The sequence below is a fragment of the Neomonachus schauinslandi genome, chromosome 15, assembly GCF_002201575.2.
Source record: "Neomonachus schauinslandi chromosome 15, ASM220157v2, whole genome shotgun sequence".
NCBI classification, from domain to species: Eukaryota; Metazoa; Chordata; class Mammalia; order Carnivora; family Phocidae; genus Neomonachus; species Neomonachus schauinslandi.
In genome coordinates, this window is record NC_058417.1 from 5,658,673 (window position 1) to 5,671,870 (window position 13,198).

At 43.0% G+C, this 13,198-nt stretch overlaps 1 protein-coding gene across 1 annotated transcript in view; it reads left to right on the top strand.

Annotated features, from left to right (window-relative positions):
* The window catches only part of DNAH9 (dynein axonemal heavy chain 9), a 357,089-nt gene that overhangs the window by 53,655 nt on the left and 290,236 nt on the right, over window positions 1-13,198 (top strand). Inside the window, 4 exon segments of the mRNA XM_021694498.1 lie at window positions 616-751; window positions 4,437-4,603; window positions 4,605-4,634; window positions 4,733-5,160. Coding sequence (XP_021550173.1) covers window positions 616-751; window positions 4,437-4,603; window positions 4,605-4,634; window positions 4,733-5,160 — 761 coding nt within the window.

Here is a 13,198-nt window from a genome sequence, read left to right on the forward strand (position 1 = left end):
GCCCAACACGGGGTTCGATCTCACCACCCTGAGATCGTGACCGGAGCTGAAATCAAGAGTTGGACGCTTAACCGACTGAGTCACCCAGGTGCCCCTATGTGTATGCATTTTCTGAGTCACTCAGCACGATGGCTTTTAATAGTAAATGCCCCAAACAAAGCACTCCAGCTCATTTCTAAGGACTAGCCCGGAAATGCTTTACTTGCTTGAACCCCAAATTTCTTACACGCCTTGAATCCTAAAGCCCTCTACCCAGAGAGTCCCTTCCTCTCTCTGCTTTAACTTCTGCCTTAATGTACCTTCTCCCATAGCACATCCATCTGCACTTATAAATCACACCCTGTGTCCCATTTTTCCTGGGAAAGTGGCCTGACCCTCCTTTCTCCGGGACAGAATGAGACCCCATATTCCCTTCCCGGATTAACTTCATGTTCCTTTCACTCAGTGGTTATGCCCATGAGACAGAATGGACTCGATATATATGTAATAGCAAACTTTTCACAAGAATGCTCCCCACCCCCCGCCCCGGTGTTGTTTTTTTCCCATCAATGATAACTAGACCAGTCCTTCCATATTATTAAACATGGTTTAAATCCATTCTTCTTTATTTTATAGGAAAACCTAGGTCTGTTTGCAGCAGACCCAACCTCTAATATCTGGAAGACTTATGTTAACTACATTGATGAGATGTTGCTGGATGGATTTTTTCTTGCCATCGAATGCTCCCTCAAGTACCTCCTGGAGAACACTGGTATTTACTGGCTTATGGAGGCATGTTACTGCTGGAAAGATAACAGTAACATCTTTGATTAAAAGTGAAGCGCGATTGAGTGCTTTGTGCCTTTTCCCAAAATGTGTGGATGCTTTGTGAATGGTACATAATAAAATAGCCAAGGTATTGAGTTTCTACATTGTTCCCGGAGAAAAGATTTCTCGCTCTTGGAACTCAGGTGGTAAGCCAGGCTCTAAGATAGTGAAGCCCATAGCAAAAACAAAAACGTAAGGGCCAATTCAATCTACATAAAGCTTCATAAAGAGGGTGAAGTTGAAGCAATAGGCAGCACAGTTAGTAATGGTGGCTCCCTCTGGACTTGGCTCATGGCAGTGGGAGGGGGACATTCTGTGCCTTCAAGCTTAAGGTACTCTATCTCTGTAGCCTTTTGAGAACACAGGGAGGTTGTTGTAGCCAGGTTAAGCGGAAGAAACAGAAGTTTTTCTGTGTGACGAAGAGGCAAGCTAGGGATGAGGTAGCTTTCACAAGGAAAAGGAATGTTAAGAAGGTCATGGGCATTCTCTGAAGCTGTGAAAAAATAGCTTTGAATTTGTGATGGATAAACTGAGTTAAGGTACACAGGGCCAACCTTGGCTAGTAAGTGGTGGGATGGAAAGAGAGGAAGAGTGCAGGAAAACATTGAATTAAACCGTCACGTTCTGGTAGATTCTGAGGAGCTTCGTAAGGGTCCCATTGATGAATTCGTCAGAATGGAAAGGCTGAGGTGAATAGTTTGAAGCCAGAGGATGAAGGTGTTTAAGAGAGAGTTTTAAGACGTCAAGTCCAACCCAAGGAAAGAGAAAATCCAGTGGTAAGATGGGTAGGTCAAGATCCGTGTCTAGGGCGCCTGGGTGGCTCAGTTGGTTAAGCAACTGCCTTCGGCTCAGGTCATGATCCTGGAGTCCCGGGATCGAGTCCCGCATCGGGCTCCCTGCTCAGCAGGGAGTCTGCTTCTCCCTCTGACCCTCCCCCCCCCATATGCTCTCTCTCTCTCTCTCAAATAAATAAATAAAAAAATCTTAAAAAAAAAAGATCCGTGTCTAGATACCCAGCCCAAATAAGAGGGCATGAGAATGCTGGGCTTAGGATAGAGAGGGAAGCAAGGCCCAGCACTGGGTGTAGCGCAGATGGGCAAACCTCCCATGGTCTTGGTAGGTGGAGTGACTGAGGTCAGAGACATGCTCTTTCTTTGCAGGGTGCTCCAAATCAAGGAGATCAGGCAGCAGGAAACAGGTTCCAGGATAGTCGGCATGGTGGGGGCATCACCTTCTAGAGCCTGAGGGCAAGTAGCCAGTGGGGCACTGAGCACAGCCACTGAGACTGGAGAACTGGTTCCTAGGGACCAACAGTGTTCACCTTCGTGGACCAACCAAACCTTGTCTAGTGTTGGAGGTTCATGGGGCCTCAGCCATCCTCTAGAAGATCCTAGAATTTGCCCCAGCACGCTTTGCACAGGCACTGCATGGGAAATATTTCCTAAACATAGTGACTCCATGCTTGACCGATGCCTGTCCAGCTCTCCTGATCTGGGCTGTCTGGGGTGTCCGTTGTCCTCCTCCTGTGGGAGAGCGAGAGGGGGAGCAAGAGGGTAGAGAGGACATGGTGGTGGTCCTTCAAGATTGCCATAGTGACCTTCTTTCCATGGAACAGGCAGGAAGGAGAAATGTGCTTTCTTAACGTTATAGAATGGGCAGGAGCTGGACTTCGCAGGTGACTGAACCAAGGAGCTCTAGATGAAATTTTGAAGGCCCTGGTTCTTTAAAGGGGGAGGAGAAGGAACCTAAGAAGGGTAGCCTCTGAGAAGAAAAGCACAGTGACCCTTTGCAGTAGCCTAGCTGGACAGCGTTATTCTCCCAGCTCTCCTTCAGCATTTCCACCTTCCTGTGCTTGGTGAGGCCAACACCATTCCCACGGCTTGGGCTGGACTCCCTGTCACCTCTTAAAATGTAAGCCCTGCCTAGGTTCGATGCTACCCACTCTATCCAGGAATGCTCTTCCCCTTCTTAACTCCTAAAGTGACTGACTTGTACCAAGGTGATGGAACCACCAAGATAGTCTGGCTTGTATGGTAATGATGATGTCATTGCATCGAACCTAGGCATTAGGTTCCCACAGCAGCACACGGGACAGAAATCTCATGGGGTCAAAATGGTCTCATGAGTCTTACATCCTATAAACCCGATCCATTAAATTATCAGTATCTCATACGTATAGTAATGCAGGATATATCATGAGTACATATGCAAATCATATTATACGCATTTTAAAAAACTATTCCATGATAGTAGTGTAATTTCTGTGCATTCCTTTAAGTCAAATATGCATTTGATGGGACACTCCTGAATCCAGTAATGCAAATTTATCAGCCCCACAATTTTGAAGGCAAGGCGCTGGTCTTACATAGCTTTGAGGTTCCCACAGTTATTTCAGTTGGGGTGAATGACGAAGCTATGGTAACCAAAACTCCATCAGTAATGTGGCTTACAGGACAAAGAGGTCTAGCGCCAAGTTCTAGACTGAGGGGAGTGCTTCCGGTTCGTGGGCAGGTTCCCGCTATGCTGTGGTTCCACCACGTTCTAGGGCCTTGCTTTCATTTCTGTGGTTGAGCTGGGTCACCGCCACATCCTGGCTCTTGTCCATGAGCGGGGAAAAGAGCGAGTGTAGGAATGGCTTCCCTGCTGCCTCCAGGGCCACAGCCCAGAAGTGGCAGCCATCACCCTTCTCCACGCCCCACCGGTGAGCCAGCCCTGTTGCCAACCTAACCGCGAGCAGGGCTGGGAAAGGCAGCACGTGCCCACTCTTATCTCTGCTTCTGGAGAGGAAGGGGGTCCCGGATTCCGAGGGGCTTCCACCACCCACAGCAGCCAGCACATCACGTCTCCCAAATATTTCCACAGTCAAGGAGACCTATGAATATAAGCAGTTATTAATAAAAGTTTAAGCACTAATCTTGTACTTGCAACATCTTGCTGTTATATTTTGATTTAAATTTAGCAAGGCAAGTTAGTCTAGCAAGTAATCAGGGACCTGTTAATTATTTATGCTGTTTTTAAATTTTTTATCACTCTAGGACTACAGAATTAAAAGAAGTTCTGTTTTCGTGGAAAAAGATCAGAACGGGCCGGGTGGTAACCTTGTTTTTCCTGCCAACCCAACTACTGACAAGCGCACCACAGCGCACCTAGTGGCTACCGGTGGGATTGCATGGGTTGTGCCTAGGGAGAAATTAGCTGCTTCTGAGAAATGAGCTTTGCAAAATCAACCTGTTCTCACAACTAGAGGCCATTCCGCCCACCTCGCTCCCCCGACCCAGGCATTTGGGAATGTGGAAGGGGAATGGCTTGGGTTGTTCAGTCACTGGGATGTGCCCTCCGAGGACAGGAGGGTAAATGTCCTGCAATGCCCAGCACAGCCCAGCACAAGAACTGACCTATTCAAAATGTCAGTGGTTCCCCTGTTGGTAAACACGGCAAGACTGTTACCTTCACCTTTTCGGGGGGCGGGGGGGGGGGGTAGCAAATTTTACATTTCCGTTTTCCTCTACCCAAACAGCTGATAGCAAGGAAAGAAATGTCCTGAGAGCCTTAAAAAAATGGCTACTGCCCTTCGCCCATTTTAACCATTCTTCTTTGTTTGGTGCATACGTGCTTTCCTTGTTTTTCAGAGTGTAAGGCAGGCCTCACCCCGATATTTGAAGCCCAGCTGAGCTTAGCCATACCAGAATTAGTTTTCTCTCCGCCCCTGGAGTATGGAGTGAAGGGTGGTTTCTATGATGCTGTTGAGGGTCTGGTCACCAGCATTTTTGGAATATCATCTCTGGTGCCACGGCTTCCCCCCCCAGAACGGCTCTCCCCACTACCAGGTACTGAATCAGCAACCACCCTGCCTTCCAGCCCAATCTGCAAACTTCTTGCGAAGCGTGGCCATAACCGGCCTGCTGTCGCCTCGCCCCTCCTCCAGGTGGACGTGGAGGGCATGGCCCCTTTGGCAAGCATGAGGCGCACGCTCCTGGACAGGGTTCAGAGCATGATGGCCCTCTGCTGTGGCTATCGGAGTGCCTTCAGCCAGTATTCCTACCTCTACGTGGAGGACCGGAGGGAGATCCTGAGCCAGTTTCTGTTGTATGGGCGTGTCCTCACCCCCGAGGAGATGGAAGCCCACACAGAAGATGGCATTCCAGAGAATCGTCCTCCCCTTCTCCATCAGTTTAAAGCGCAGATTGACTCCTACGAAAGGCTCTACGAAGAAGTGTGTAGGCTGGAGCCCATCAAGGTGTTCGACGGCTGGATGAAAATTGACCTCCGACCCCTGAAAGCGTCTCTGCTGAATCTAATTAAGAGGTGGAGCCTCACGTTCAAACAGCATCTCGTTGACCATGTCACCAACAGGTAATACCGTTGTTCTAGTTTCTTCCAGCCTCCCAGGCTGTTGGGGACTCCATGTTTGTCATCTTTTTCGTATTTTTCCCCGATGATGGGTTCATTGGTTCAATTCAAAATGAAAACAGCTGGTTAAGGTTCCAGGCCCTTGGACACCGGTGATAACTTGAGTTCTGCCCTTCCCTCGGTTCACCAGACGGGGTCTCTTTTTGTTTTATTTTCCATTTGGTGCCCCGTGTGTGAAAAGCACTCAGTAAGTGGTAAATAATGTTCTCTGCGATAATAGCAGATCCGAGCTCCCTTTGCCACTCTGACTGTGAAATCTCTTTAAGCCTGGGAAGCGGAGGGGGTCTAATGGGCCTCTTACATCTTATTTCTACCACTTACTCCTTGTCTCAGATTATCCAGCTGTGCCATGTGCAAGTCACTAAATCCCCACCCGCCCGATGCCGTCTGTGCCATCCTAGCCGTGGGACAGCCTGGATCGGCAATGGTCTGTTCCCCTGTGCACCTCGACTATCCAGCGCCAGGCTCTCCCGGCCAGAGCATCGGCCTCTGGGTAAATGGGTTGGTGCACGGTCCCCCAGTCACGTCACCTTTGCCTCGCCCCACAGATCTGCCATCGTCAGAATCTCAACCACCAGCCCCACCTGGAAGCCTGCGGGGGAGGGGGGGTCATGGTCCCTCTGTGTAACCCTTGGCCTTTGGGTGTCAGCTGTGTCCAGGAGAGCCAATTCGACCCCTTCCTTGAGTTTAGGGGTGGTCTTGCTTAATGCTACCCCTACCTTGCTCACTGATCTAGCCCTGGGAGCAGAGAGGAAATGGCCCCCCCCATCAAGGATGCATCGATTTGCCAATGAATTCAAGAGCCTTTGCGAGGATGATGATCCTCCTGCTTTAGGGAACTCCAGGAGAGCACTGTGGGATGTTTTAAGTGGATTTTCCAGGTGTTCTTTACGAAGGGGCCAGTTTTCCACATTCACAAGAACTTTGGCTCACTGAGGAACTGAGGCAAGAAAAGGAAGCGCTAGGAGGAGGTGGGGCAGAAGCAGAGATGTTTCTGAACGTAGCTGCTCCGTGGTCCACCTCCGCTGGTAGGTCTGGCCATCCAAGGACACGCGGGCATGTTTCAAAACGTCAGTCTTATTATTATTTACGTGTGTCAGGGCCAACCGAGACTCAGTGGAAAATGACTGCCATTGGAAAGGTAGTTGGTTGTACTCATAGATTCTAAGACGACAAGACACGCCATGTCCCATGGGGCCACACAGGGAGGCACTAGGGTCAATCAGGCAGAGGGAACAAAGGGAAAATGTGGGCAGGAGCCTTTATTGTGGTTTCCATGGAACAGAATTGTCAAGACAGGGTCAGCGGGATGAGGATGGACTCCTTTGAATGATTTCAGCAGGCTCTGGGGCCAGAGGGACTGTCTCTAGTTTTTTGGTTCCTGGCCCTGGAGTGATTAGAGCAGGTGGATAGTGGTCTGGAGTGTGAGAGCCAGATGGAGGAGGTGGTTAGAGACATGGACTCTGGTTTGATTAGTTTGCATAGGAAAGGCATGCTCAAAGGCAAGTCCCTTAGCACCTCTAGGAACAGGTCAGCCAGCCCTGGGAGAGGCTGGTTGGGGGACTGGCCCCTCTCCAGGGTGGGTAAGATCTCAGAGGCCAGCATCAGAGTACGTGGCTGATACAGGATATAGTGATGGCAGTGGCCGTACCTCTACCAGGTACGGCTTCATAGGATCTACTGGTCAGCATGATAGGATAAACACAGAGTTCTTGTCCTTTGACCCCTATTTCCTTATCCCTGAATGGAGACAATGATGGGATTCCTCTGAGGTGCCTTCCAGTGTTGTCCGTGTAGTGGTATCTCATGTGGTCAGTATTTGGCATTCCTCTGATCATGAATAAAGTGGATGAATAAAGTCATCTTTTTATGTTCCTGGTGGGTTTCTGTGTTTCCCCTTCTTTGCCCGTACAGAGCTCTTGCCCACTTTTTAGCAGACTTTATTTTTTCCTTTCTGATATTTAGAATCTTTTCTTTTTGATATTTGATATATCCTGGGTCTAATCCTGTGCTAGTTGTATATATTGCAAATACAGTCTCCCATTGTGTGGCCTGACTTCCCACCCATTTACAGTATGTTTGCATCATCCCGTAGCCCAATGTGTTCATCTTTTTTGTCGCATTCTTTTGTCTTGTTAAATAAATCCCTTTCCACCCTGAGAGCCTAATGATGCTCTCCTGTGCCCTCTCCTAAAAGATTTGTGGTTTTATCTTTTGCATTCAGTAGCCCCTTGTCTGCTGTTGCATTGTATGACAAAGTCCTAATTACTCTAGTTTTGTCCTAATTCTCGATATCTGACAGGGCAAGTCCCCGCCTTGTTCATTGTCATTAAGACTGTCTCCAGGATTCTTGGCTCTTACTATTTTACATAAATTTAAGAATCCATTTGTAGGAGAAGAAATGTGTTGGGATTTTGGTTATATTTGCAGTGACTATAGTTCAATTTGAGGACAATGGGTCATCGTTATGCAGTGAGTGTTCCTGCCCAAGAACACTTCATCTTTCCATTTCTGTATGCCTTTAATGTCTTTCAGTGACATTTTGTAATCCTTACCTTTAAAATAAGTCTCATGTCTTTAAGATTCATTCCTAGGCATTTTAATTTCGGGCTCCTAGTATAAACGATATTTTAAAATTGTATTTTCTGTGGAAATGGAATTGATTTCTGTTTATTGATTTTGTATCAAGTATCTCTGCTAAATTAACTTATTAATTGCAATAATTCAGCTCTGCACTCTTTTGGATTTGCTGTTACATAGTCATCATCTACAAATTTATAATAGTTTTATTTATTCCTTCTCAGTGTTGTTGTTTTTTAAATGCATTTTATCACTGTTTTTTTCTTGCCACACTGGCTAGAAATTGAGGTTTGATGTTGAATAAAGTAATGACAGGTACCCTTATCTTGTCCGATCTTAAAGGGGAATGCTACAACATTTCACCACTAGGCATAATATTTGCTGTGAGGTTTTATTTTATTTTTTTTAAGATTTTATATATTTATTTGAGAGAGAGAGCAGGGGGAGGAGCAGAGGAGAGGGATAAGCAGACTCCCCACTGAGCACGGAGCCCAATGTGGGCTCGACCCCAGGACACTGAGATCATGACCTGAACCAAAATCAAGAGTCGGATGCTTAACTGACTGAGCCACCAGGTGACCCTTGCTATGAGTTTTTGTGGATTCTATTTATGGAATTAAAGAATTTCCCTTCTTTTTTTTTTTTTTAAGTTTATTTATTTATTTTTAGTAATCTCTACACCAATGTGGGCCTCAAACTCATGACCCCTGAGATCAAGAGTCACATGTTCTTCCAACCAGGGGCCCCTAAAGAAATTCCCTTCTATTCCTAATTTGTTAAGGGGACTTAACATAAACGGAGATAACATTTTATGAAGTGCTTTTTCTAACTCCGTTAAGATAATTCTGTTTTTTTCCATCAAAATGTTAAAGTGGTGAATATACTGGTTTCTAATATTAAGCCAAGTGAGTGTTACTGAGAAAAGCCCAAAAGCCCAACACAAAGTGTTATCTTTTCCAGTATATCCACTGATTGATTTTGTTTTCAAATATGTTTATTGTTGACGTGTCTCTCTTTGAGACTGAGGTTGGCCTTCACTTTTCCTTTCTCGTACTTTCTCTGATCTTGCTCTGTGGTTTTGCTAGTTTCATAAAATGAGTTAGGAAGTAATCCTTCCTGTTTATTCTCTGGAAGATTTAGTGTAAGATTGGAATTCTCTGATCCTTGAAGATTTGATTTAAATCTCCTGTTGAACATCTGGGCTTGGTGTTTTCTTTCTGATGAGATTTTTACTTATAATTTCTCTGACGGTTATAGGGATATTAAGGTTTTCTATTCCGATTAAGTCATAGTTGTCTAGGAATATATCCACTTCATGTAAATCTTTAAATTATTGTCATAAAATTTATAATATTATCTGTTTACTCTCCCTAGAATCTATGATTATGTCCCTCTTCTCATTTCTATTCATGCTTTCTGACTACTTTGATTAATCTTGCCAGAGATTTACAAAGAACCATCTTATAAACTCATTGATCCTCTTTATTATAATTTAATTTCTATTTCAATAATTTCTTTTATGTTTATTATGTCCATCTGTTCCCTTGGATTTATTTTTTTCTTCTTGGAAAAGTTAAGATTGATACTTTGCTTCTTCACTTTGAGCTGTCTTTGTTAATGTAACAAATTTACGAATTCCCTTCTCAGTACAATTTACCTACGTCTCACAGTTCTTAGTATGTAATATTTCCATTATTTTTTCTTAAAGATTTTATTTATTTATTTGAGAGAGAGAGAATGAGAGACAGAGAGCATGAGAGGGAGGAGGGTCAGAGGGAGAAGCAGACTCCCTGCCGAGCAGGGAGCCTGATGTGGGACTCGATCCCGGGACTCCGGATCATGACCTGAGCCGAAGGCAGTCGCTTAACCAACTGAGCCACCCAGGCGCCCCTGTAATATTTCCATTATTATTTAGTTCTAAATATTTTTAATATCCATGATGATGTGTTATATATATTTAATATTTCCAAACATAGGGTTCTTCTAGTGATATTTTTTTAAGGTTTTAATTTTAATTCTAGTTTAGTTAACATACAGTGTTTTATTAGTTTCAGGTGTACAATAGAGTGATTGAACAATTCTCTACATTAGTGCTCATCACAACAAGTGTGCTCTTTAATCCCCATTGCCTATTTCACCCATCCCCCCACCCGCTTCTCCTCTGGTGACCATCAGTTCTCTCTAGTCAAGTGTCAGTTTCTTGGTTTGCCTCTTTGTTCTCCTTTGTTTGTTTTGTTTCTTAAATTCTGCATATAAGTGAAATCATATGGTATTTGTCTTTCTCTGACTGACCTATTTTGCTTAGCATTATACTACCCAGCTCCATCCATGTTGTTGCAAATGGCAAGATTTCATTCTTTTTTATGGCTGAGTAATATTCCATTGTGTATATAGACCAAATCTTTTTTATCTGTTCATCTATTGATGGACACTTGGGCTGCCTCCATAGTTTGGCTACTGTAAATAATGCTGCCATAAATGTAGGGATGCATATATCCTTTCAAATTAGTATTTCATATTTTGGGGGTAAATACCCAGTAATGTGATTACTGGATCACAGGGTAGTTCTATTTTTAAGTTTTTGAGGAACCTCCATACTGTCTTCCAGAGTGGCTGCACCAGTTTGCATTCCCACCAAAGGTGTAAGAGGGTTCCCCTTTCTCCACATCCTCACCAACACCTGTTGTTTCTTGTGTTGTTGATTTTAGCCATTACGACAAGTGTGAGGTGATGTCTCATTTGTAGTTTTGATTTATATTTCCCTGAGGATGAGTGATGCCTAGCATCTTTTCATGTGTCTGTTGGCCATCTGTATGTCTTCTCTGGAGAAATGTCTGTTCATGTCTTCTGTCCATTTTTAGTTGGATTATTTGTTGTGAGGGTACTGAGTTGTGCAAGTTCTTTGTATATTTTAGATACTAACCCTTTATCGGATGTGTCCTTTGCAAATATCTTTTCCCATTCAGTACGTTGTCTTTTAGTTTTGTTGATTGTTTTGTTCACTGTGCAGAAGCTTTTTATTTTGATGTAGTCCCAATAGTTTATTTTTGCCTTTGTTTTCCTTGCCTCAGGAGACATATCTAGTAAGATGTTGCTACGGCCCATGTCAGAGAAATTACTGCCTGTGCTCTCTTCTAGGATTTTTATGGTTTCAGGTCTCACATTTAGGTCATTAATCCATTTTGAGTTTATTTTTGTGCATGGTATAAGAAAGTGGTGCAGTTTCATTCTTTTGCATGGAGCAGTGCAGTTTTCCCAACACCATTTGTTGAAGAGACTTTTTCCCGTTGCATATTCTTGCCTCTTTTGTTGAAGATTAATTGACCATATAATCTTGGGTTTGTTTCTGGGCTTTCTATCCTGTTCCATTGATCTATGTGTTTATTTTAGTGCCAGTACCATATTGTTTTGATTACTATAGCTTTGTAGTATATCTTAAAATCTGGGATTGTGATACCTCCAGCTTTGTTTTTCGTTTTCAAGATTGTTTTGACTATTGGGGGGCTTTTGTGGTTCCATACAAATTTTAGGATTATTTGTTCCAGTTCTGTGGAAAATGTGGTTGGTATTTTTATAGGGATTGCATTAAGTCTGTAGATTGCTTTGGGTAGTATGGGCATTTTAACAATGTTCTTCCAATTCATGACCATGTCATATCTTTCCATTTGTTTGTGTCATTTCAATTTATTTCATTAATGTTTTATAGTTTACAGAGTACAGGTTGTTCACTTCCTTGGTTAAGTTTATTCCTAGGTATTTTATTATTTTTGATGCAATTGTAAATGGGATTGCTTTCTTAATTTCTCTTTGTTGCTTCATTATTATTGTTTAGAAATGCAGTGGATTTCTGTACATTGATTTTGTATCCTGCAACCTTATTTAATTCATTTATCAGTTCTAGCATTTTTTTTGGTGGTGAGTTTATGGTTTTCTCTAACTAGTATCATGTCAGATGCAAATAGTGAAAGTTTTACTTCTTCCTTACCAATTTGGATGCCTTTTATTTATTTTTCTCATCTGATTGTTGTGGCTAGGACTTCCAGTACTATGGTGAATAAAAGTGGTGAGAGTGGACATCCTTGTCTTGTTCCTGACTTTAGGGGGAAAGCTCTCAGTGTTTCCCCATTGAGTATGAGGTTTGCTGTGGGTTTTTCATATATGGTCTTTATTGTGTTGAATTTTTATTTTTTATTGTGTTTATATTCCCTTTAAGCCTATTTTGTTGAATGTTTTTATCGTGAATCGATGTTGTACTTTGCCAAATGCTTTCTCTTCATCTGTTGAAATGATCATAGGGTTCTTATCCTTCATCTTTTTTAAAAGATATTTATTCATTCATTCATTCATTCATTCATTCATTCTTTCATTCATTTATGAGACAGAGTGAGAGAGAGAGATAGTGCAGGGGCAGGAGGGAGAGGGAGAATCTCAAGCAGACTCCCCGATGAGTGCAGAGCCCAATAGAGGGCTCTGTCTCAGGACCCTGAGATCACAACCTGAGCTGAAACCAAGAGTCAGATGCTTAACCAGCTGTGCTGCTCAGGTGTCCCTTATCCTTTCTCTTACTAATGTGATGTATCACATTGATTGATTTGCAATTAATGAACTACCCTTGCATCCCCGGAATAAATTCCACTTGATCGTGGTGAATGATTTTTTTCTAATGTATTGTTGGATTTGGTTTAAAAGCATTTTGTTGAGGATTTTTGCATCTATGTTCATCAGAAATATTGGCCTTTAGTTCTCTTTTTTTGTGGTGTCTCTATCTGGTTTTGGTATCAGGGTAATGCAGAGCTCATACAATGAATTTGGAAGTTTTCCTTCTCCTATTTTTTGGAATAGTTTGAGAAGAAAAGGTATTCATGCTTCTTCAAATGTTTGGTGGAATTCACCTGTGAAGCCGTCTGGTCCTGGACTTCTGTTTGTTGCAAGTTTTTCGATTACTGATTCAATTTCATTGTTGGTAATTGGTCTGTTCAAATTTTCTATTCCTGTTTCAGTTTTGGTAGGTTATATGTTTCTAGGAATTTCTTCTAGGTTGTGCAATTTGTTGGCTATAGTTTTTCATCATATTCTCTTATAATTGTTCATATTTCTGTAGCGTCAGTTATTTCTCCTCTTTCATTTCTGATTTTGCCTGAGTTCTCTCTCTCTCTTTCTCTCTCTCTCTTTGATGAGTGACTAAAGGTTTATCCATTTTGTTTATCTTTTCAAAAAATTAGGTCCCGGTTTTATTGATCTGTTCTATTGTGGTTTTTGTTTTGTTGTTGTTTTTAGTTTCCATTTATTTCTTCTCTAATCTTTACTATTTCCTTCCTTCTACTGGTTTTGGGTTTTGTTTGTTCTTTTTCTAACCCCTTTAGGTGTAAGGTTGTTTGAGTTTTTCCTTTCTTCTTGAGGT